At 33.8% G+C, this 25,645-nt stretch overlaps 1 protein-coding gene and 4 long non-coding RNA genes across 6 annotated transcripts; 4 read left to right on the forward strand and 1 right to left on the reverse strand.

Moving 5' to 3' along the window:
- Window positions 1–4,971: 4,971 nt before the first annotated feature.
- Window positions 4,972–6,936, forward strand: LOC110942596 (probable LRR receptor-like serine/threonine-protein kinase At1g56140). Its single transcript, XM_022184371.1, has 5 exons — window positions 4,972–5,109; window positions 5,726–5,936; window positions 6,029–6,260; window positions 6,358–6,511; window positions 6,673–6,936. Exons 1-5 carry the CDS (start codon window positions 4,972–4,974, stop codon window positions 6,934–6,936), a joined length of 999 nt encoding a protein of 332 aa, XP_022040063.1.
- A 5,711-nt stretch (window positions 6,937–12,647) lies between these two features.
- LOC118486390 lies at window positions 12,648–24,949 on the reverse strand. The gene is made up of 2 exons (XR_004878769.1): window positions 24,873–24,949; window positions 12,648–12,799 (listed from the first exon to the last, which is right to left on the reverse strand). It is a non-coding gene; the product is annotated as an uncharacterized LOC118486390 (long non-coding RNA).
- On the forward strand, window positions 18,175–20,234 carry LOC110938505. 2 transcript variants are annotated; one of them, XR_004878768.1, is made up of 3 exons: window positions 18,175–18,196; window positions 19,824–19,897; window positions 20,152–20,234. It is a non-coding gene; the product is annotated as an uncharacterized LOC110938505 (long non-coding RNA). The 2 variants fall into 2 exon arrangements; XR_002591443.2 differs by lacking the exon at window positions 18,175–18,196 and adding an exon at window positions 18,842–18,865.
- Window positions 20,636–20,962, forward strand: LOC110938507. Its single transcript, XR_002591445.1, has 2 exons — window positions 20,636–20,670; window positions 20,751–20,962. It is a non-coding gene; the product is annotated as an uncharacterized LOC110938507 (long non-coding RNA).
- Window positions 21,517–23,754, forward strand: LOC110938506. The gene is made up of 3 exons (XR_002591444.2): window positions 21,517–21,607; window positions 21,959–22,015; window positions 23,575–23,754. It is a non-coding gene; the product is annotated as an uncharacterized LOC110938506 (long non-coding RNA).
- Window positions 24,950–25,645: the final 696 nt, after the last annotated feature.

Raw genomic sequence — 25,645 nt, forward strand, 5'->3', positions numbered from 1 at the left:
ATGAGAAAATTATGAGCGAATTCGTACATGAGGGGTTGAAAGCGTCAACATTGAAAGTTATGACTTTTCGGGTAGTAACAAAGTAACCGAGGACTTAATAAGATGGGTAAAAGTCTCGAGGCCCTTGTACGTAAATAAAAAGGGTTCATAATGCAAAGTTACCCCTCCGAAGAGCCAAGAGCCAACTGCAATAATGTAAAAGATTTGAAAAATCTTACATCAGGTCTCAGGCGGGCCGCGTAAGATATAGCAAGGGCTTACGTGGGCCGCGTCAATAGTGCGAAGATTTGATTTCTGTCAGTGAGATTAAGGCGGGCCGCGTAAGCCTTGCTAAGATCTTACGCGGGCCGCGTCAGACTCCCAGATGCAGAAAACATGTACAGTAGCACTGTTTGGTGTTTTAACCGACTCAAAACCATTATTTCTCAGCATGGGTGACCCCTAAACTGTTCCTAGGCCTTAGGGGCACTTGTAAATGATCTGGGTACACTAGTAGACCTAGTTGTCATGATCTTATGCATCAAAGATCACTATATAAGGCCCTTATGTTGCAACATTGTGAACACATCTCATTTCTGCATTGTGGGCCTTTTCTGGAGCACAAGTGCCTTCTCTAAGCCTTCCTAATCGTGCATAGGACTCCAGTAAGTATACTTAACCCTTCTTAGTTGAGTTTTTGCTTAGTTTTAGCTTAAAAGTCAAACCGTCGTAATTAGCGGTTGACTTAGCAATTAATCACTAATGGTCCAATGATTAGTCGAATCAAAGGTAGTTATAAGTTGGTAATCATGTGGACATTAAACCCTTAAAAGGGCACCCCCTGGTTCCCATTCTAACTAGTTCAAATGTCGGGTCAAAGTTGCTTAGAAAAAGTCAACAACATGCTAATTTTCGATTTAACGCATAATTAACAATGTAGAAGGCATGTAACCTATTTTATCACTCATATAACTTGATAATAAGTATAAGAACTGGTCTAAGCTTGTTTGATCCGACCATTTTCTGTTTTGACCCGGTTCGGAACCGAAAGTCGCAAAACTTTGACTTTTGCTTTTACTTCAGTTCTGACCCGATTTAGTATGACTTAGAAATGCCTTAGGACTCCCTTAGGACCAGGATACATGATGGTATAACCCTCTGTGGCTGGTTCGTTGTTTGTCCGAGTCATTTGCACCTTTCCGTTAAATGCTTAAATGTTGACCATAATGCCCTTTTGACCTTAAAACGAGAATTTCGGATATGTGAAAGAACAATAACCTTAGTTACTGATTCCTAAACATGTCCCTAAAATTTCATGTCGATTAGAGGTCTAGAATAGGAGTTATGCTAAATAGCGCAATTAAGAAAACTTTTGTTAATTAAACGGCGCACTTAGCATAAAGCCTATCTAAACCCAAATTTCGACACCAAACCTTTTACACACTGATGTAATATAATATTTTGAGATTTTTAAAGATTTTTAATTATTTTTAACCTGCTCATAACCTAAGGTTATGACCTTGATTCGGTAAATGCCGAATATACCCTTTTCGGACATAAAACGAGTTCTACATAGTATTTTGACGCCAATCCAGTTGCTACTAATTTTAAATAATAAATAAAGTATTTTGAACTATATAACCTGATCAGAAAACTTAGATTTCCTGTATAACCCGGAAATCGCTTAAAACGACTTTATACGCGTATTAAACGCATAGTTTGGGTTTAAAACCATTTTTGTCATAAAGACTTATTACCTACTGATGTAACTTGTTAAAATAAGTGGTTTTAGTGATTACTTTAGACCCGAACATCAGAAATATAAATAATCTCTTTTATAATCTTTAAAATGACCAAAATACCCCTACGGGGCGTATTATGGGATTAAACTCGTTATGGGCATAATGGAAGGTATCCTACTGATATCACAACATATTTAGAGCATATTGACTTAGGAAACCTGTATAGGACATTTACGGTTACCCGTTACGCCATTTACGCGTTCGGTTCGGTTTAGGTAACTAGTTTACGTAAATCAGCCGAAACGGGTCAAACCTTGTCGTTTTTATCTCAAAATCCAGAATGTGGTTGGATTACCCATACTATACAAGTCTTCAAACTTTTCGGGTCTAAATCACATTCCATACGGTCTTCGCTTAATCTCGCGTTCGAACCGTATCTTTGGTTAAAACTAACCGGTCTAAGTTTAGGCTTAATTAAAGACCCGTTAGGACTCTAATAGGTTATTATAAACCTTCGTTCCAGAATAGGAGACCCGGTAAAAGCTACCCGCACTTGCTATTTGCAATTGATACTTTGCAAAGGTAAATACTTTTAACTTAATTTGCCTTATACGGGCTTGGGGTACGGTATATAGAATACCGCTTGGTCCAGCATTGAATCTTTAATCGAATAGAGATTAAATCATTGATATGCTTTGTTTTGAAATGCTTTGTTTGCTTAAAGCCTTTGGGGGTTAATGACCATGTCCCGGATATCCTTGGCATCATCTTACGAGATGGCCACGACCTGAGCGCGGGGTGTAGGCGTACACCCGTCGGCGCATAAATGAATAAATAATGTGGTGTGTCTATTGATCTTTAACCCGGTCTACGGAACGGGCTACTGAACGCATAAGGAACATGTAATTCGTTTACAAGTATTATATTCAAATAATTGTCCTAAGTTATAAAAGTTTGTGCCTCGTGCATTCAAATCAATTTTATTAAACTTTTCAAATGAGTCGGTTGAATGTATTTACTAGTGTAAACTGACGTATTTTCCCAAAAAGGTTAAGTGCAGGTACTAAGCGAACTAGGCTGGCTTTCTCCTAGCATCCTCAATAAGTCTCGCAAGCTTGGATGTCCAACTGTTGAACAATGTTTCCTATTTATTTTTGGATCCCCTGTGGATTAATTTCGACTGTTGTGATACTTGATATTACAATTTATTAAAGTTGAAATATATCTATCTTTTGCTTCCGCTGTGCATTGAAATATTGTGTTGTTTGACTATAATGTTACCAACTACGTCACGATAATCCCCCACTGGGCCCACCGGTGAAACGTGTGAAAACCGGGGTGTGTGACAGGTTGGTATCAGAGCCAACGTTGAGTGAATTAAACACTATCCTTAGGTGTTTAATCTCAATGACACAATTGCACATACTCGAGTCTAGACAAGAACTTAGGACGAATTCAAATTGTTGCTCTAGTTTGTCCTTTATTGTTTGTTGTTGATTTCAATTGTTTAAGCAGGAAATATGCCACCGGCAATCAGAAGAGGAGGAAGAGGCAAAGGGCCAATCACTACCCACAACAATCACGAGGCCGGGCCTTCACACATGCGAGCTCCTGCCAGCACAATGAGTGTCGATCCTCAGAGAAACAGAAGGAACCTTTTTGAGCCCGCTAGACGGTCTATCTCTCACACTTCAACTCCTTCTTACCGTCACTCTTTTGGGCCGAACTCGGAAAACGAAGCCCGATAACCCTCAACCTTCATTCATACCTCTCCAGCGTTCTGTTTCGCACCGTTCCTTTGGCGACCCCACTCCTGTCTTTCAGGGCCGGTTCAACCCGGCAAACTATGTCTAAGAACCAGTGGGTTTTAACCCATTGGGACCGGAGGACCATTTCTCAGAAGACAATGCAATGGACATGAACGAGGACACGGATCCCGTCGAACCTGCAAGAGGCACCCCCAACCATCCAATCGAGATCTCTGATGGATCATCTTTCCACGGAACACCCTATCAGGGTCCAGACAGTTACCAAGCAAGGTTCAACCAGTATGAGTGGTACTTTACACCCTCTCACCATTTATCGCCTCATGAGCAGCAACAACAGCAGCAGCAGGATCCCTCCGAGGATTCGCGTTTCGTGGCAGTCACGCCACCGCCTCCACCGCCGCCAGTTCATCAAGCACCTCCGGATCCTCCAAGGCGTAGGAGAACGGGCGCACGGATATCCGCACGAAGAGGGGATTTTCACTTTACCTCGATACTCCAGTGGCAGCCATTATCCGCCACTGCCTGAAGACCCACAAATGGGTGGACCTTCTAACCCAGCTGCAGAGGTGAATTCTGCACCAGTTGCACCACCTCCGTCACCATTTGGTTATGATAACTCGATACCTACATACGCCGGTTCCACAGCGTACAACCTGTTTGAGCAGCCAGCTCACACTCACTACAACTATATTGGTGTCGACCCATACATAGAAGCGGTGGCAAACTACCACGCCCTTCATCCTGAGGTACCTTATGAAACACCTTGGGGAATGGGATACTCAACTCATGAGTATCCAGTACCTGCTAGACCTCCGGCTCAGCACCTATCGCAGCAGCCACGTTTTTCCCCACCGGAGCAGGAAGAAATCCTCCACCGTTTAAACAGGGTGGAATGAGATTTTGAACAAAAGCGTAAGAACAACCATGGATCCTCAAAGGCCTGGCAAACCTGTTAAAAGGAAAGAAGAACCGAGATCATTAGTCTCTATATGTACTATTGTATTTCCTATTTTAATCAAGTCCCTGCGTGGACATTTAGTGTGTATTTAGTCCCTGCATGGACTTGTCTTTTAGTCCCTACGTGGACTTGTCTCAACTTTTGTGCAGAAAGTTCAAACAAGTCAGGAATGATTGCTGGAATAGGTAGTGGTATAGGTCTTTTTATGCTTATACTTGTTTTGTGGTTATGGTATCGACATTTGAAGAAATTAAACACTGTTAAAAAAGGTAACCATATATATATATATATATATATATATATATATACCTAAAATATTAATGCGCAATAAAACATTGTCTCAACACATACGTATCTGAATGTTGGTGGACGTACACTGTTTGTATGTGGGAAGACATTTTTATAAAGCCTTGAGATTTTTTTAATGACTTAACTCTATACAATGTCTTCAAAAATATAATGAACATATATGTTCCATCTCAGCATATGTTTCTTATATTAAAACTACTAATTTCCTCTACCAATGCACCGTGTGATACTTTTAGCTCAATCTGGACTTCAAGGGGGGAAATGTTATCGTTACCAGCATTTGCAATTAGCAACTCATAATTTTGGAGAAGAGTGTAGAATTGGGAAAGGAGGTTTCGGTGAAGTATTCAAGGTAATCATATTTTTTTGGATTGGATTATCTAAGTACCTCTCTTGATTCTAAGGCTGGAGGGTGTGGTATAAGGCCCCTAGGGGCTTTATCATGTCACCTCGATCAGCGTCACCTCACCGCCACGTCACACAAGCCCCTTCCTTTAACTTTTATGGTGTGGTTTAAAGCCCCTGTTTTAACTATAGCGCCCCCATCAACTTCGAAAAACCTCAAATGTCCTCGTTAACGTACTGGCGGAAGGGCCATGCCCCCCCCCCCTTAACCGCGGCAGTGTGGACGATGGCGCCCGATGGCGCTATGGCAGGTGATGTGGCGGCCATGGCGCCCTCCATACACACCGGCCTAAATAAAGGTACTACACTTTTGTTTGCTAACTACTTGATTAATTAAAACTATGAGCACAACTTTCATTCGGCATATATTATGAAAATCAGTTTGCTGATGGGAAGAGTTCTATGTTATGAATTGGTAATGATTGCACACACTGGTATCTTAAGATCTATGAATTTTTTTTTAAAGGATCTTAGATCTATGGTGTATTGATTTTTATTTGGTACTCCAAAAAATGCTTTACGAGTTTAGATTTAAGAATAATAGTTTCAATGTCTATTAAAAGGCAATTATAGATGATGGGAACATAGTAGCAGTCAAGAGACTCAATGTTAGTTGTGGCAGAGCCAAAATAGATTTTGAAAATGAAGTTAGGCTTGGAAGTAATGTTCAACATCGGAATCTAGTACGCCTACTAGGTTCAAGTACTGATGGACCCGAGCTACTTCTTGTCCTAGAATACATGCCACAAGGCAGCCTTGACAAATTTTTATGGGGTAAGTTCGCCTTGCACATTTGATTTTTGTAAGAACTCAATAAAATTTTGACAAAAAAAAAAAACGTAGTTAAATAAGTTCATTATGGACAGGTGAAAAAAGGGGAACTCTGAATTGGAAGAAAAGATGTGACATTATCCTTGGGGTTGCTAGGGGTCTTGCCCATCTTCATAACGAATTCCATGTTAAAATAGTTCACAGAGATATAAAATCGAATAACATTCTCCTGGATGATGATTTTCAACCCAAAATTGCAGATTTTGGGCTGGCAAGATTACAGCCAGATGATATTACCCATGTTAGCACAAGGCTAGCTGGCACACTGTAAGTTACTCTATATGGTCCCTATAATATATATTTTGATCTCTTAAAATTCCTTACCTGTCACCTGACAATATGTTTCACGATGAGATCAATATAGAGGATACTTGGCACCAGAATATGTAAACAAGGGACATTTATCAGAAAGGGTTGACACCTTCAGCTTTGGTATCATGACCCTTGAAGTCATCAGTGGTCGAAAATGTACCGATGAAAACTTTAGTGGACCTGACACATCTCACCTTCATGAACATGTAACAAGCAACCACCTTAACCTTTTCTTCATTAATAAATTTCCATCAGAGTTATACATTTAAGTTAGAGATCTACTGTCTTGACACTTCCATATGGAAATTTCAAATTTAACTCATAATTTATTGCCAAAACGTCTGATAAAAATTATGTTGGTGAATAGGCATGGCAATTGTATGAGAGAGGCATGCACATAGAGTTGATGGACAAAGCATTATGTATAGAAGAATATCATCAAGAAAAAGTGAAGAAGACCATTGAAATTGCTCTACTGTGCACGCAATCACCACCTTCTTTGAGACCAACCATGTCTGAAGTTGTTTTGATGTTATCAAGTGGGCTATCTGATGGGCCAGGAGAACTAATCAATCCTACTTCCATTGATTCTCGTAGAGTGATCCACATGGGTGGTGCAAATGGGCCATAGCAAATTTCATTAAATGATCATTGACAGAAGTTGAATTAATTAAGCATCTTAATATTTTCTTCTTCATGAATATAATTATTTTTTTTTCTCCCTGTAATCAGATTGGCAGCGTCTCGCTATGGATCTTTCGTTTCGGTGGAATAAAATCAGCATTGCCTTTCAAAAAAAAGAAAAGAATATAATTAGTTTTGAGATTAACATAACTTTGTAGATTTATTTACTTGATTTAAAGACGACTAACCCAGGGGCGGAACTACAATATAAAGAGCCGTAGCACGGGCTACGGCTCAACCCCGTATTCGCAGTGTTATTTTTTCGTTTTTGTACAAAGAATACCCCTAAAAAATACGAGGATACCCCTAACCATAAAAATAGGATAGTATAACACTTTAAATCTAATTCTTTTTACAAGCCCAAACATAATTGTTAATAGCCTATTAAGCTAGCCCATTAGCCCAAGACCCAAAATAATAATAAAGCATACCCATTTATATGTTGATAATGGGGGCGGCAATGGGCCTGTTTTATACGCAATCGAATGGGCCCAGAATTTTTGAACAATGTCATGGTTTGTGCAGTCGAAAATGATTTTTTCATAAAGTAAAAGTGGATGACGTGATAGAACGATTTCAAGCTATGAAAAAAGAGGAGGACAAATCTATTAGCTATTTGTTTTACTTTATTTATTTATTGTCGTTTTTTAATATTGTATGATTGCACGATAAATTTTTTTTTTGGGATACCCCTAATTTAATAGGCTGGTTCCGCCACTGGACTAACCATTATTAGGGCAATAGGGGGAGGGGGTGGTTATCACTTGCAAAAATTTCATCACTCACAACATCCAATCAAGTTTCGTCATGTCATCAACCATTATTCCATCACTCATAAGCTTTTTTAGTGGCAATGCCCATCACTCACAACACCCAACAATAAACCCTCACAACCCCTCACATCCTTTCCTCCATCACGCGTGAATTTTATCACGCAAATATATCATCACGCGTTAAAGTTTGTTGTGGCGGTGTTTTGTTGCATTCATCACTCGTGGAAAACTTCTATCACGGAGAAAAACATCCCCACCCCGCCTCCCCTTAGTTCATTATTCTGTGTGATGGTTACGAAGTTTAGTATCTACTATTTTTGTGATTGATACAAGGCCGATTCAACCGTTTTGGAGGCATAAGGCAAAGTAAAAGTCCGAGGCCCTCTTAGGGGAGGATCTACCTTGTTAGAAGAGATAACCTTCGTTGCCCCTTAACGCTCCGGCGATGGTGTAAAATTTGACTTTTTTTTCGATTTCGTTATCCCTTTTTTAAATGTTGCCCCTATAATGATTTTCTAGATCCACCACTAGGCCCTCTATTAGGTTGATGGAATCTGTTATTTCAAAAGTTTTTGTTGCATAAATAACAGAAATCTTGAAAATAGTTGATTTTGATTATGTGAGCAAAGTATTAAATTTCATTTCTTTGTTTATTCAATATTAACTATTAAGTGGGCCTCATTTTTTTTTGTGCTGGATGAACTCTAATTTTTATTCAACAAAAATATGTTATACGAGTGTTGCTGTAGAAACTCCCAGCTCCTAAAACTTCAAGTCTGAAGCCAAAAAAGAAAAACCCTTGCTTGGATTTGAGAGTATATTGATTTCCTAGTTCCTACCAGGGTACTCCAAATTATATATATATATATATATATATATATATATATATATATATATATATATTGTTAGTGAAGGATGATGAATAGTAATTTTAATTTTATAATAATATATAGTTTTTTATTATTTTTTATTTCTAATAACATATTTTTAATTATTTTTCCTTTTTTAAAACCATATATTTCCTATATCGTTTTTTTAATGATTCTCTTTTATTTTTTAGAACATATATTATCGATTAATTTGATACTTCTTTAATATTATACATTTATAACTTTTTCTTAAAACTTAAGTACGTAGTTATGATTGATTTTTTTCCCGGACATTCCGTTATAAGTTTTGTTAAAAACAAAATTGTACTTATAATAAAGTATTTATTTGGTATCATAAAACAGTACGATGATAAACGAAACCGTTCTAATGGTTTAGCTTTCTAAACAACATGCTTTATTTTCAAATCATGTTTGTTTTACATTATCATTTACTCGGTTTCGCCACAACGACAAAAAAACTAGTTAAACATTAGTACCCACATTAACTTTTGTTTTGTTTTTAATGGAGGCCCTAAACTTTTGGGGCCCAAAGCCCTTGCTTCACTTGGATGGCTCTTGGACCAGCCCTGGATTGAATCTCAAATCTTCTAAGGGGATGTTTATTTAGCTCTTAATGTGGCTCTTAGTGGTTCAGATCTCTTACTGGTTCAGCACTTAATGGTTCAGACTTTTGTTTCGCGAGAAGTTGTCTGAATGGTTCAGACATTTGCCTCTGAACGGTTAAGCATTATACTGGCTCTTACACTACAAGAAACAGACACTTTTAGCGGCGCCAGGCGTCGCCGCTATTGCGCTATTTTGTCGCCACTATTAACCTTTAGCGGCGACGTGTGGCCACTAAAGGGTCGTCAGTATTGATGGGTCGGTATTGCCCAGCGTGTCGCCAGTAAAGGTCTATGTCGTCGCTATTGCCTGTGTCGGAGACTCTGCCGGAAACTTTGCCGGAGATGGATTTCCATATTTCTTACCAACAAAACAGAATTAACTCGCATGATATTTTGTTATTAACCAAGTTGAAGTCAATAATCCAACAAAACACGAATTTTCATGATTTCTACAAATTCAACGTGTTTACATGCCTACATTACAAAATCTGTCATCACGCCGGAGATGGTGGTCACATGCCGGTGGAGCTTGACAGTGGTGGTGGTCCGGTGGAGCTTGACATTGGTGGTGGTCCGGTGGAGCTTGACATTGGTGGTGGTCCGGTGGAGCTAGACATTGGTAATGGTCCGGTGGAGCTTGACGGTGGTGGTGGTGGTGGTACAGTGCAGTGCCGGAATCGCTTGCTGGGTGGTGAACGGTGAAGATGCTCGCTGATGACGGTGACGAAGATGCTTGCAGGGTGGTGAACGGTGGAGTGCCGGAGGTCGATGGTGGCGGTTGGCGGCTGAAGGTGGTGATTATTGCTTGGTGGTGAATGGTGGAGTTTGATGAACGAAGATGAAAGTTGAAATGGGTTTGTGTTTTAGGAGGATAAGGTATAAAGGGTGTGTGTTTGTTTGAGCAGGAGGTTAATGGTGGCCATTGGATCAATTTTTAATCAATGATCAGCAACAAATCTGGAAGAAGCACACGGATTGAACCCTTTAGCGGCGACGGCAATAGCGGCGACAAGGAGCCTTTAGCGGCGACGCGTGTCTAGGTCGTCGCTATTGCTCTTGTCGCCGCTATCTCCGTCGCCGCTAAAAGTGGTAGTTTCTTGTAGTGTTAATGGTCAGACCTTTTACTGGTTCAGCACTTAATGGTTCAGACCTCTTATTAATTCGGCACCTAACCTTTCAGAAGTTACCAAACAACCCCTAAGTCTTTTTTTAAATATGTTTAATGATGAAATTGTATTTTCAAATTGAAATAGTATAACAAATGTAGTGTAAAGATCAAACACAATTGGGTATTAACATGAGAAGTGAAGGAAAGAAATTTTTTTTTTTATTTTTTCCCATAAACTTTAGCATTATGTTTCATTGCAAAATGTAAAAAAAAAAAAAAATCGGGTATTCGCACTAATAGAGTAATTGCACATAATTATAATTACTCTACTAGAGTAAATACACGAAAAAAACTTAGATTCTCAGACTAAAATACGTGTTTAATAGGAAAACAATTTTCAAAAATATATATATATATATATATATATATATTCTTCACTTCTCATGTTTAGTATGTTAAGCTCATTTGTAAAATAACATTACTCGTGTAAAAATCAAATACAAATGGGTCTTAACATAAAAAGTGAAGAAGATTTTTTTTTTAAATTCTTTTTTCTACCTACTTTAGCATGATGTTTAATTGAAAAATGTAAAAAAAAAAAAATCATGTTTTTACTCTAGTAGAGTAATTATGTGTAATTACTTGTGATTATAATTACTCTACTAGTGAAATACACAAAAAAAAAAAAAATATTTATATACTAGGACCAAAATCCGTGCTTAACATGGTGGGAAAAAATTAAAAAAAAATATCTATCACTTCACATGTTTAGTATATAAATAACGTTACTAAACAAATGTATTCTTAAAGTAACATTTTCAATTGTTTACACTTGTTATACACCATTGGTCATTCAAATATTATTTTTATAGTAAGCCTTTTGACCTTTTTATCATGCATATATTAGTTTCATAGTATTTTTAAACTTGTGTTATGACACGTAACTAATAATGTGCTTATTTTTATTCGCATTCTAATGTACGATAATGATTTATTTAAATTACGATGTACTTTTACGTTGTTACCTTTCAATGTCTAGAGTTGAGTCGTAGCTACAACGAAACAAACACATGGAGATATTATTTTGGTTAATGTTAAACCTTTTTTTTTGTTTTCTTACCCTTTGTCATTGTTTGCGACACCAATCGAATTCTCACTGCGTCCCCGCCGCAATGCCATTTAGGTTAAAGCATGCATAGTTTATATTAACCTTTCAATACATCATGTAACAAATTTAATTATCTTTTTTTTTTATTCAACCTATTATAGTTAAAGCTAACTTTTAACTCCAGACATTTACCTTAACCGTGTTGATTGCTTATTTTTTATTGTTGGTTAGATTAAAGCCTAAATGGTGCAATTCAAATAACAAATAGGTTATCGTCAGCATCCTTCTATAACCCTTGCCACGAAGCGTGAACTCAAATACTAGTTAATATTAAAAACAAAACATCATAAGAATTTCAGCAAATAATACTATACAAAACATTCAATTTTAAAATAAATACGAAAATTGTGTTGCATTTAGAGGTAGTTGTGTAGTATTTCTATTACATATAATTTGTGCTCTATTTGTGTTATATATATATATATATATATATATATATATATATATATATATATATAAAACCAGTAATATTTAACGGCACTCTATATAGCAAAATATATGTGACTTAGTATAAGAAAAATAAAACCTAGGCGTCGTTGATAACCATTACATCTTAAAGAACAGAGAGTTTAGGTAACTTTGTTAAAATTCAGGGGCTGTAATGTAAATTTATTAAAAAACAAGAATACTTTTTTTTTAAATTGTAGGATCGTATAATAAATTTACTAATTAAGGGGTGTAAATGAAATTATGAAACAAAAGACAAAAGTCATTTACTACTTTCAACACATGATAAAAATCAAGGTTGTACTATATGCTTAGAAATTGTAAATCAGTATTAACAAAAGTTGATAAATGCATTATAGTTAACATGTTGTACTTTCGTGATGCCATTTCCATTGTTTTCTTTTTCTTTTTTTTTTCTAGATTTTGAGTTGTGCTTTTATTATCAAAATGTCATTTTACCATATTTTACTTATGCCACATGTCATCCTCTTATTCATTCACATATATTTTAGAGAACATCCCATTTATATTATATCAAATGCATGTGTGCAGTGCACTTATATATAGTGTGAGTTTAATTGTGTCACACCCCGATCGCGTAAAACAACAAACCACAGCGGAAACGTCGGGGAGTGTCGTAACAAAATCATTGTTTCACAACACATGGTACTTAAAGTTTGGTTTTATTAATTAAAGTGATTACATTGTCTTTGTTCAAACATAAAACGGAACATAAATTAAACTTGTCTTGCTTGATTTTAAGTCACTAAGGCCCCAAGTCAGCCTAAGTGTGTCATGATCGTCCTTATACATTAGCTCCTGAAACACATGTGAAAATAGGTACGTCAGCATAAAATGACTGTGAGATACATAGGTTTTGTTGATGAAGGATTCATGACTTGAAGTTAAAAGAAGTGTTTTAACAAAAAGTATTCATGAACCTTTAAAAAGTGTTTTCTTTTATAAAATCATATGAAAATCAAATGATAATAAAAGAATAATGCATGGTTAAATAAATAACCAAGTAAAAATGAATTTGTATAAAATATGTCATTTGTAAAGCAATGTCTTGTGAAAATATGTCATTTGTATAAAATGTGTCATGTCTTTGTCTTTGTTGAAGTGATTTAAATAACGCTATGATATGTAATATCATAAAAGCACTTATATATAGGAAGTACCAGCGGCGTATCCTCCATGCTTATATCATATCACACACGCCTCGTTATTTATATCACTTACCAATAAACCATCAAAATGTCGTCTCAACAAATGTCAAAATGTTAAGTATAAACAATGTCCAATGTCAAATGTAAACCATGTCTTGCATAAACAAATGTATTGTATGGCAAGTAAAAAGTATTTACTCAAACCATATGTATAATGTCAATGTGTAATCAAATGTCTTGTATGGTAAATAAAAAAGTATTACTCAAACCATAGATATAATGTCATGTATAATCAAATGTCATGTGAAACCAAATATCATGTACAAAACAATGTCTTTGAATAAACCATAGTTTAAATCAAAAGTTATGCTTTGCAAAACCAATGCTTTATTGTTACGAACATTTATGCAGTAATGTTTATCGCATACATTCAAGCCTTGAGACTGTCGGATAAACCCTTAACAAGTCAAAGGTTTATCAATTATGTTTTCGGATTCTATCATTCCCTACTTCCAAACAAACCTAGGAAGCCGGAAACGGGATTTGTCAAGTCCTATGGTACCACTACATACTACCGAGCGGCGTGATCAATGTTAATGAACGTATTTTTGTCCCGTTAAACATACCAAATGTCATAACCAATGTAAGCATGTTATGTGAATACCATGTACTAAGTATGCTAAGTAAACATACAAAGTAGAAATGTCCATGAAATCAATATGCTAGCATGCTCAGTAAACATACATAGCAGAAATGTAAATGCAAATCAATGTGCCCATATGCTGAGTAAATATATGCAGCAAAAGTGTCTATGAAATCAATGTGCTAGCATGCTCAGTCAACATACATAGCAAAGCATAACTGAAATCATGTACTATATGTGTACTAGTTGAACATAGCAAGTATATGTCATGAAAAGCATGAAAGTAACAAGTAGGCACATGTGTATCACCCCAAAATGTTTGAAAGCAGTAAAAGAGGGGAACTATGTACTCACTTGAGATAGCTTAATAGTCTTCGAATTAAGACCAAATAAAGCTCGTAGGATCACGGAATCAAACGGCACCTAATATAGGTAACTATGTTAATAATTGGATCCTAAATCGGGAGATAGAATAAAATGAGGTCTTGTAAACCAAATGAGCGTTGGAACTCATATGATATGGTTTAACAAAGCCTACATTCTGATTTGAAACCTATCCTAAGTGCTTATGACCCGTTATGACCCGTTAAGGTAGTTTACGCTACCTTAACGCGTCATTTGCGCAAATGCGCATTCAGATGGTCTAACTAGCCCTATGACAAGTATTATATGCCCTAACATGTTTAATAATGTTGCATAATCAGTTTAAGTGTCAAAAATTTGGTTACATATGCTTAAATTTAAATTATGAACAAAAAGGGCATTTTGGTCATTTTCCTAAGGCATATAAATTACCTATCATACAACTAACTAAACGAAGTGACCATAAGGTATAACCTCGGAAGTTTATTCCCTATACAACTATGGTCACTAAATATGTTTGGTCGGATCCTAATGTTCGACCAAGCGGGTCGGGTTCGAAAGTCTAAGCGGTTGTTTAGACCGCTTGACTTACGACCCTAAATAAACACTAAACTAGAAGTGACGAGTTAAACATGTTAAAACATGTTTAACTAAGTTAGAAAACTGTTTTGATATCAAAACAAAGTGTTTTGATACCCGAAAATAGTTTCGTCGCAAAATGCACATAATCGTGCATTTTGACTGTAACTTTGACTCGTCATTTCGACTAGTCAACGTGGTAATTAGTAGGTATAGTCGCAAGGGACTATAACCATCGTGATTACGCTCACGTTGCAAAGTTCGAACGAACTTTGACTTGACTAAATCATGGTCAAAGCTAAAAGTCAAACACTGTTTGACTTTCTAGCTTGAAATAAATAACAAAGCATGAAAGAACAGTTACAAATGTTTTAGGCTAGAAGAAGGACTAAGAAAACTCAAGTATGAAGCCTCCAACCAAGAGTGGTAGCCTCAAATCAGAGCAAAGGTGAAAGAAGAAGGAAATGAGCAATTTGGAAGGTTGAAGTTCATGGGTATTTATAGGAAATCAAGCACCATTGGATCGTTGCCATGTGTTTTTTAGTTGTTCCAGGCATGATCATCACCACACACTTGTTATGCTCTGATTTGGGGACTTGGAGAACACACAAACCAGCCCACAAGATGCAAAAACCAAGATTAAAATCAGGTTCAGCAGCTGTTTTGAAGATTCTGGATTTTTGCTGTGCTAGAGGGTCCTTACGGACCGTATGGGTCTTGCAGACCAGCAAGTTTTGAAAATTGACAGCTTTGGTCCCTGAACTTGTTTTGTCGCGTTTCGGCACTTCTAGCACTCATTAACCCCATTTTCAAGCTCCATGATGAAGTTAAAGTATATTTAACTTGAATTATACTAAAAGATGTCACGGGTGTCGGTTCGTTTGGCTGTTCGGTTGTGTTTTTTTGGTTAATTACGACGGAATCATAACGAACGTGAAAACGACCCAAATGGAGCGACGAATGGTATTTTTGCATTCCCATCATCAAAATACAATATTCTAATGATTACAAAAATTTTTGGATGTGCGGATATGGTCAGAACGCAAGATGTGCACGAATCTGCATACTTTCGCAGTTTTGATGCTTTTAGTCCCTGTGATCAAATAAGCGTATTTTCGCATACCGAACCCCTCAAAACTTATTTCTAAGCTATGTTAAGGGTATTTAGGGTATGTTTAGCTTATGATCATGTTCCGGAGTCTACGTTGCTATACGAATTGGCAGACTTTTGCAGTTTGTCGCAAATAGTCCCTTTGATGGAATTAACTTGTTTTGCCATACCAAACCCTTCAAAACTTATTTCTAAGTTATGTAAAGGTTATTTAAGGTATGTTAAGCTTAGGTTGTATTTCGGAGTGTATGTCGCGTTAAACTGATTATGTTTACGCGTCAGTTTGCGTATAACTTTCTAGAAAGCGTTTAAGAGTTTGAAATCGGACAAAAATCAAAACGTGTAAAATGTCATACATAAATAAACAAATATCAGGATCAAAACACATTGTTTTATTGATATTTGGATTGTTTAGAGTTGTGCAATGATTACACAAGCACAGATGTCACAAATTGGAACACTAAAAGAGTGGGCAACCGAGGAACAATGTATTTAACATTTTAAATATATCTTAAAAATTCAATTTAAAATCTTAAAAATTATTTGTTTTTCAAACTTTTTTTGGAGTTTTAAGTTATAAACAAAATTTAATAAAAATTCCATGGCTTATATATATATTGTGTAAAAATCAGAAACGATATTTATAGGATTTTATTTTGATAAATATGTATTTTTATTTGATTTTCTAAATGATATAAACATGTAAATTCATAATAATTCCATATGATATCCAAAAATTCCCAAAATTTACAAAAATTAAACTAACATGATATATAACAGAGTCTGACTTCTAATTTCACAAAAACACAAGTCTAAGATCAAAAGCCCAAAAATCTAAGAACTAAGACTCCTAATTTCAACAATAATCTAATTCGAATTCATTTGTCCTTCCAACACAAAAGTGTATAGTAGGCTTTTGTAGAGCAAAAAAATTAAACACAACGGACTCAAGAATCACCTGATTTAGCCTCGGATTGAAGAAGATATCGCGTGAAGAAGTTATGAGCCCTATCTTTGATCTTCAGATTAAAACAGTGAAATCAGTGGATGAAATGTGAAATAGATCGAGGGGAAATGCGTAAAAAGTTAGAGGAATGTGATGGTATTATTTTAATAGCCTAATTTCGTCGAATTAGCTAAAAACAACTCATGTTCGTGGACGATATTAATGGTGATTAAAACCCAATTTAATTCGATCGGTTACGGATGCTGTTTGAACGATTAAGTGATACAAATCCTTGGGCTCCATGATTGCGAGCCTAATAGAATTAAAATGGAGCCAAATCGTCGAGCGTAGAGGGTTATCGAGTCGGGTATTCATGCGGGTCGGGTTGTATCGCGAATGGGGGTGGGCTTGGGGAAGAAAAAGGCTGGCGAGTGGCTGCTGACACCCACGCACGTGGAGGCGCATGGTGATGGGTTAAGTTTGGTTTTTTTTTTTTTTACATAACCAGCCCGTAGACTTGCTTTACTAAACTAACCTCCATATCTAATGGAATTTAATGAAACTAACTACCATCTATATATATATATATATATAAATGAGATGTGATTTGGGCTAGGTGGCATTGGATTTGGGACATTTTTGCTGATGTGGCAACTTATATTTTTGAGTTTAGGAGGGAATTCTCAAATGCCATCATCATTCACGATTTTAACAAAAAAGTGGCGGGATCCGGCTGTGATTCGGGTCACCCAATATTAAAAAACGGATCCTATATATCATCTTTACCAGACCACCATATCTCATAACCTCACTTTTCACAAACCCTATACCATTTCCTAAATCTGCTTCTTCGTTTTTTAGAGATTCATCGTCCTTAGGTATGTTATTATGCCATTCCTTCTTTGTTTTCGTATTGTTAATCTAATACATCTTTGATTTTTTTCGATTTCATCAACTATCTTACATATTCAGATGAGATTCATAAGGACGACAATGTTTTGATGCTTTCTTCATCTTCATGTAAATGCTATTTGTTTCATGTTTCCAGATTTGAAGAGATCGATTTGTTTGCTGTTTAATAATGATTTACGATGTGTTTTGTCATATCTAGGGTTTGCTTGTGGTCTTTCGTATCCGTCAAAACCCTAATCGACCGGAGAAATCGTCAAAACTTCTTCACAATATGGTTAGTTTCTTCTCTCAATTTTTTTATTCAATCATCTTTCATCCACATTCAATTTTACAAACCCTAAAGCTCATCTACGGTTTCATCTGTAATTAGATCTTATACTGTTTATTTATGTTATTAGATCTTATAGGAACTTTTTTTTGTTCAAAACCCATTCGGCATATCTTAATCATTTTCATTGTTATTTGTTTGTAGATCGTTCCACATAATTTGCAGGTATGTAATTTATATTAGATTGTTATTTATTGTAAATGTTTAATGTGAATTTTTGATGATTTTTATGTTTTTTTTTGTTGATCGAACCTGTTATATGTAAGTTTAATCAACAATCTATAAAAAAATTGTTCTTCATCTCCTTCTCCGCAGATGCTTATTGTTTGATTTTTCTTTTTTTTCCGTTGTTTGTTGGTTGTTTGTTGATGATGATTTTGCATTATCCGATTCCAATCATATGAAATGATATTTTGTTGATGTTTTGATTTTGTTCTCATGTTACTCATATTTTTATTTACAGTCTTTTAGTTTGTTGTTGATGATGATATGTTTTGATTGTGTCCGATGTTTCTTGATTGTGTTGATGAAGATTTACAGTGGTCTGATATTTTTTCATCTGGTATAATGTTTTTGTCTTTGGAATATTGATTTTGTTTCTAAAAAATAAATATTTTTTATTTTTTTTAAACCGTTTCTTTTTATTTTTTGATTTGGAAGTTTCTCAATTAATTAAATTATCTTTTAAAGCTTATTGATTGTTGATTTAGGAATATTGATTGTTTTTCTATAAATACTTTACCGTTTTATTTTTTTAAAAACCTTCATATATATTTTTCAGATATGCATCCCTTGCACAACAGTCCTTCAGATGAAGATGACCCGATATTTTTGGTACGTTTATGTGTATTCTAATTACTAATCATATTTTAAGTAAACTGATATTTATCTTTTTTTTATTTTATTTTAAACTTATAGCAAATAAATGGTGATTTATATTTAGTATGATAATTTATGGCATTGGATGTTAGTGATATAACTTTCAGAATTCAAATTTTAAATTTTAAATTTTGAGGTTTCTATTTTAAATTTTAAATTTAAAATTTTGAGCAATTTTAAATTTCGTTAGTGATTTATTTTTAATATGATAATTTTGCGGAATTAAGGTTTCTGTTTCTATAAATAAATGGTGTTACGTTTTTTGAAACCTCAAATTTAAAATTTTAAGGTTTCTATTTATATTTCCGGAATTTAAATTTTAAATTTAAAATTTTGAGCAATTTTAAATTTCGTTAATGATTTATTTTTAGTATGATTATTTTCCGGAATTAGGGTTTCTATTTCTATTTCCGGAATTCAAATTTAAAATTTAAAATTTTGAGCAATTTTAAATTTCATTAATGATTTTTTTTTGAAACCTCAAATTTAAATTTTAGTGATTTGTTTTTAGTATGATAATTTTTCCGGAATTAAGGTTTCTATTTAAATTTTAAATTTAAAAGTTTTCCATTAATGTGTTTCATTTTAAATTTCGAATCTGTAAATTGAATTTAAATTTGAAAGGTTAGACTTTCCTAATAAGTTTGCTTGATTTACGAGATTGGATATTAGTGATTTGACTTTCAGATTTTAAATTTTAAATTTTGAAGTCAATCATTATTTTAAATTTAAATTTTGAAGTAAACCATTATTGTGTTTGATTTTAAATTTTGTATGCTTTGAAATCTTGATGTTTTTTTATAAGATGCTTTGACTATATTATTTGTAATTTTAGGGATGCTTCGAGTCTTTGACTGTTGTTTTTGTACTCGAGTTGCATATCTCACAAACTTTTTGTGTTTTGTAATTTTAGGTGAAGAGCTTCTTTCAGACTCCTTCCCCTACAAGGAACTATTGAATGGGTTCCTATGAGAAGTTGAAGAAAAGGTATATCTTGCACTGTTTTGTGAGTTATAATTGTTTGTATTTTAGTTATAATTTTTGTATTTAATTAGTTTTTAATTCTTTAAAGATGTCTTTAATTTCTTTTTAAATCTGTTTTTGTTTCTATAAATAGATTAGTGTTGTTAAAGATGATTTTTGTATTCGAAATTATGATTCGGTTTCTGTAAATAGACTTTGTTTCTATAAATAGATTACCGTTATATTTTTTTTTTAAACAATGGTTACTTCCTTTGCAGTTATGGATAATGAAAACAATGCTCCTTCGTTATTAAAGTCGATTGAGGACTATGATCCTATATTTTTCGAATTGTTCGTCGACCAAAAAACAGGTTAGTTCAGTTTTGTTGGTGTTGTTTGTTTTTTGATATGTATAGTCTTTCTTTTTTATTTTTGTCTTTAGGTGTTAATTTGAAATTTTATGTGATTATCTTCTGAAGTTCTTATGGTTTGTTTTGTGAGTTATAATTTTTTGTATTTAGTTATGATTTTTGTACTTAGTTAATTGTTAATTCTTTAAAGATGTCTTTAATTTCTTTTTAAAGTTGTTTTTGTTTCTATAAATAGATTAGTGTTGTTAAAGATGATTTTTGTATTCGAAATTATGATTCGGTTTATGTAAATAGACTTTGTTTCTATAAATAGATTACCGTTATATTTTTTTTAAAAGAGTGGTTACTTCCATTGCAGTTATGGATCATGAAAACAACGCTCCTTCATTGTTAAAGTTGATTGGGGACTATGATCCTATATTTTTGGTATGTTTCTTAAGTTTTGAGTTTTGTGCACACAATAAGTTATAGCAACTTATATGTTTTTTTTTTGTTTCGATTAATAGGAAATACCATATGATTTTGCAACCTTATTGTGGGGAGAACAACTTTCATATGTCAATGTCTTAAAATTATTGATGATGATTTATCGTGAGTCATTGAGTTATAATTTTTGTATTTAGTTAGTTGTTAATTCTTTAAAGATGCCTTTGATTTCAATTTTAAAGTTGTTTTTGTTTCTATAAACAGATTACTGTTGTTAAAGATTATTTTTGTATTCGGAATTATGATTCGGTTTCTGTAAATAGACTTTGTTTCTATAAATATATTACCATTATATATTTTTTAAAACAATGGTTACTTCCTTTGCAGTTATGGATCCTAAAAACAACTCTCATTCGTTGTTAAAGTTGATTAAGGAATATGATCCTATATTTTTTGTATGTTTCCTTAGTGATTTGATTTTTAAATTTTAAATTTTGAAATCAATCATTATTTTAAATTTAAATTTGAAAGTTTTCCATTAATGTGTTTGATTTTAAATTTCGAATCTGTAAATTGAATTTAAATTTGAAACGTTAGACTTTCCTAATAAGTTTGCTTGATTTACGGGATTGGATATTAGTGATTTGATTTTCAGATTTTAAATTTTAAATTTTGAAGTCAATCATTATTTTAAATTTAAATTTTAAAGTAAACCATTATTGTGTTTGATTTTAAATTTTGAATGCTTTGAAATCCTGATGTTTTTTTATGAGATTCTTTGACTATATTATTTGTAATTTTAGGGATGTGCTTTTATTTTGATTCATTAGGTGTTTATTTTGGATGATCCGGAGTTTTTGGCTGCAACTATGTTGGATAGAGATATGCTTGCTATTGCTGTAAATTGGTACCATGTCGGTTGGTTTTGCTTGGTAAGGTTAGACTTTCCTAATAAGTTTGCTTGATTTACGGGATTAGATATAAGTGATTTGATTTTCAGATTTTAAATTTTAAATTTTGAAGTTAATCATTATTCTAAATTTAAATTTTGAAATAAACCATTATTGTGTTTGATTTTAGATTTTCAATTTCGAAGTCAATTATTATGTTAAATTTAAATTTGAAAGTTTGCCATTAATGTGTTTGATTTTAAATTTCGAATCTGTAAATTGAATTTAAATTTGAAAAGTTAGTCTTTCCTAATAAGTTTGCTTGATTTACGGGATTGGATATTAGTATACTTTGTTTATTGGGTTTTAACTAATAATTTGATTGACTCGGTTGTTAGATTTGTGACGATGCGTCGGACAAACAACATTGGGAAAATATACAGCCTTGAGCCTTGGTAAGTTAACACATTAGTTAAGGTTATGATGTTTTTTCATGGCACCGACACATTATTGAGTAGTAGCGCATTAGGTTAGTGATATTAAAATTTGTGCCTTGAGAAATTTTGTATATTGATTGATGTTTGAAATTGATTGTGAGGTCTTTGATTGTGCATTGTATTGCTGATTGATGTATGAGATTTTGTTGATTGGCATATGGTATTAGATAAGATGTGTTTGAAGTTGTGAAGATGAATAAGTGAGACATGTGTAGCAGATATTAGTTAGTGCACAACACATTAGTTAGGGTTTTGAATTATTTCTACAGGTTAGTGATGTTAGAGATTGTGTTATGAGAAATGTGTAGATTGAATTATGTCTGTGTTTGATTGTGACACCTTTGATTGTGCATGAAATTGTTGGTTATATGAGATTTTGTTGATTATAGACAAATAAGTTTGAACAGAACTTATTAAATTTGAAAGTTTGCCATTAATGTGCTTGATTTTAAATTTCGAAACTGTAAATTGAATTTAAATTTGAAAGGTTAGACTTTCCTAATAAGTTTGCTTGATTTACGGGATTGGATATTAGTAATTTGATTTTCAGATTTTAGATTTTAAATTTTAAATTTTGAAGTCAATCATTATTTTAAATTTAAATTTTGAAGTAATGGCAATCTGAGTCTGATTTTTTTCGTGATTAATATCCGCTTGAGTAACCCAATCTGAGTCTGATTTTTTTCGTTAATGATTCTGGTAAACTTTCCCGATTTGGGTTTTCTGCAAGGCTAATCATCTAAATTAATTTGTTATTTTTATGGTTTACCATTGCATAAGTTAGTATAATTTGTTGACAAAGTTTTGTTTTGTGGGATAGTAGTCATAAATTGAGTAATATTCAAGGTTTATGTGTTTCTATTTTGATTCATTAAATAAGATGTGTTTGAGTAATATTCAAGGTTTATGTATATATGAGATTTTGTTGATTGGCATAAGGTGTTAGATAAGATGTGTTTGAAGTTCTGAAGATGAATAAGTGAGACATGTGTAGCAGATATTAGTGAGTGCACAACACATTAGTTAGGGTTTTGAATTATTGCTACAGGTTAGTGATGTTAGAGATTGTGTTTTGAGAAATGTGTAGATTGAATTATGTTTGTGTTTGAATGTGACACCTTTGATTGTGCATGAAATTGCTGGTTATATGAGATTTTGTTGATTGTAGACAAATAAGTTTGAACAATTAGATTCACATTTAAGTATAAAAAATGAGAGGTTGTTATAATCTGAATTATATTATGAACGAAAAACTGAAAGAAAAAGGAAAAAAAGAATAATTTAACACAGATAAAAGAGGATAGAGAGAGAGAGTTGCCACATTTTTAAAACCAAATATATAAGGTAACCATGCTTCTAAAATTTACTATACTTTTTAATAATATTTTGTGGAAAATGGACTATATTGGGTAGGTAGTCAAACATGGTTTTTAGGGTCAAAACGGCTGTGTTGGGTTGACTCGGGACACTTTTATGAAAAACTTGATGTTTCTGACCTTAATAAACCATTTTTGTAGATGACCAATGTATATCTCTATTTGAGGAATCTCCAAAGATCCAGAGCCGATTGTTTCATAGAGCTGTGAAGTTGCGTTAAACATACTGGATTTTGAATGATCCGACAAACCATTCGAGGTACTTGGAAGATTAAGTCTCTTATCTGGGTGGTTATTACAGGTTTAGGATGTTAAATGATTTTGGATGTACTCTGCGATGTCGATGATGCAGAGATATTGGTGAAGCTCAGGTTAACAACTTCATGTGTATATTTTAATTAATAAAGTTTTTGTTGTTTATATTTTCTAATTTAAACTTTTAATTAAATTCTAAATTTAATTAAATGAGTCTGTTTTGCAGGTTCGAACAACTTCATGTGTATATTTTATTATAAAAAAATAAAAGTTTTTTTTTGTTTCATGGGTCGTTCAGAGAGGCAAGTTTCTGCCTCCGGTTCTTGCCCGAAATTTCTGACCTTACTCGCAACCCATTGACTACAACTTTCAATTCAAAACAATTATAAAAAAATTACGTTTGAAAACATGTATTTTTATTTTATTTAATGACATAACTCGATTAATATGAAGTAAATTTTTCTACCCGCGAAGTTCGCGGGTGATAACCTAGTTTAGTTATATAATTAACATTTATTCATAAAATCAATATTTTTAAATTTGTATCTAATTAAATTTATACGAGCAATATTTAAAACAAACAATAAAAATCCTCATTTTCTTTATAAGTATTCATTTGGGATCCGGGGGACTACAAACGAATCGGGTTTTCTAATATTCATTTTGGACGGATGTTATAAAGAAGCTGAAAGATTCAAACTGAAGGTAAAACCCATAAAAAAAATCAGCCTCAAAACCCAGAAAAGAAAACTACATGCAAAGCCAAATGTACAAACATAAGATGCACATTAAACTGATAATGCGTGAGGTGCAACTAGCAAGAGTATCAGTGTGTTGCAAATTGATGATATATAGACAAATATAGAAACAGAAAACTGTTCCAAAAAGCCAACATAAAAGTCATAACACACCCATCAACAATTCAACACTCCATCAATAATAAGAAGAATTTTTTGAACCATTTAGGCTAACCGAGTTATACATCACCCAACAACAACATAGCCCGACCACTTTATAGCATGCAACTTGCATTGCAGACATGCAACAACAAATCCTTCATATAACCATAAAAACTCAACATAAAATCATAACAGAACGATCGCACGTAAGGCGTCGTCTTTAACGACGGCCTAATACCCAAAAAAAAAAAAAAAGAATGTAACACAACAACAACAAGAATCTACCTTCAAATAGTGAAGAGGCAACAGATTGGAGCAAATTCGGCCATTGTAGACGGCGAGCGGAAGACAATACAGTTTGGTCGGTGGCGAGAAAGTGAAAGCTTCAAAGTGAAGCCAAACCCTAAACCAAACAACCCTTAAATACTCAAAAAGGAAAACAACTTGTAAAGCCAAACGTAAAAATATTATATGCAGAGTAAAGCACTAATGAGTGAGGTACAACTAGTATGTTGCAAATTGATAATATAAAAATTGTGGTAAGTTGTGTTCGTGTACTTAATAACTCTTTTATTTTACCATATAGTGAAAAATTGTGTTTTTTTACCATTTATAATTATTGTTATTAATTAAAAAAAAGTCTAGAATTTTTATGTATTCAATGCTACACACAAAAACCAAAACACAACCACTCTACACTCAACCATCACACCCACAACTACAACACCCGTACCAACTCTTAGTACACCAACATCTACAACAACAACCTACACTACAACCATAAAAAGGCAACTACTTCATTCACCAAGTACATACCAAACACTTTCTCTATAAACCACTTTATAAGGGGACTAGAGGTGGTTCACTAGTGATGGATTCTATCACTCTCACTCTCCAATCAAATCATGCCATGTCATCAACCAATTTTCTATCACTAGTGATAGAAATGTAGGAGGAGTGGAATCACTAGTGATGGAATTCTATCACTCCCAATTTTTTTTAATTTTCATTTTAAAATTAGAAATTAAAAATAAAACACTAAATTATAAATTTCATTA

Source organism: Helianthus annuus, chromosome 14 (assembly GCF_002127325.2).
Source record: "Helianthus annuus cultivar XRQ/B chromosome 14, HanXRQr2.0-SUNRISE, whole genome shotgun sequence".
In the NCBI taxonomy this organism is placed as follows: domain Eukaryota; kingdom Viridiplantae; phylum Streptophyta; class Magnoliopsida; order Asterales; family Asteraceae; genus Helianthus; species Helianthus annuus.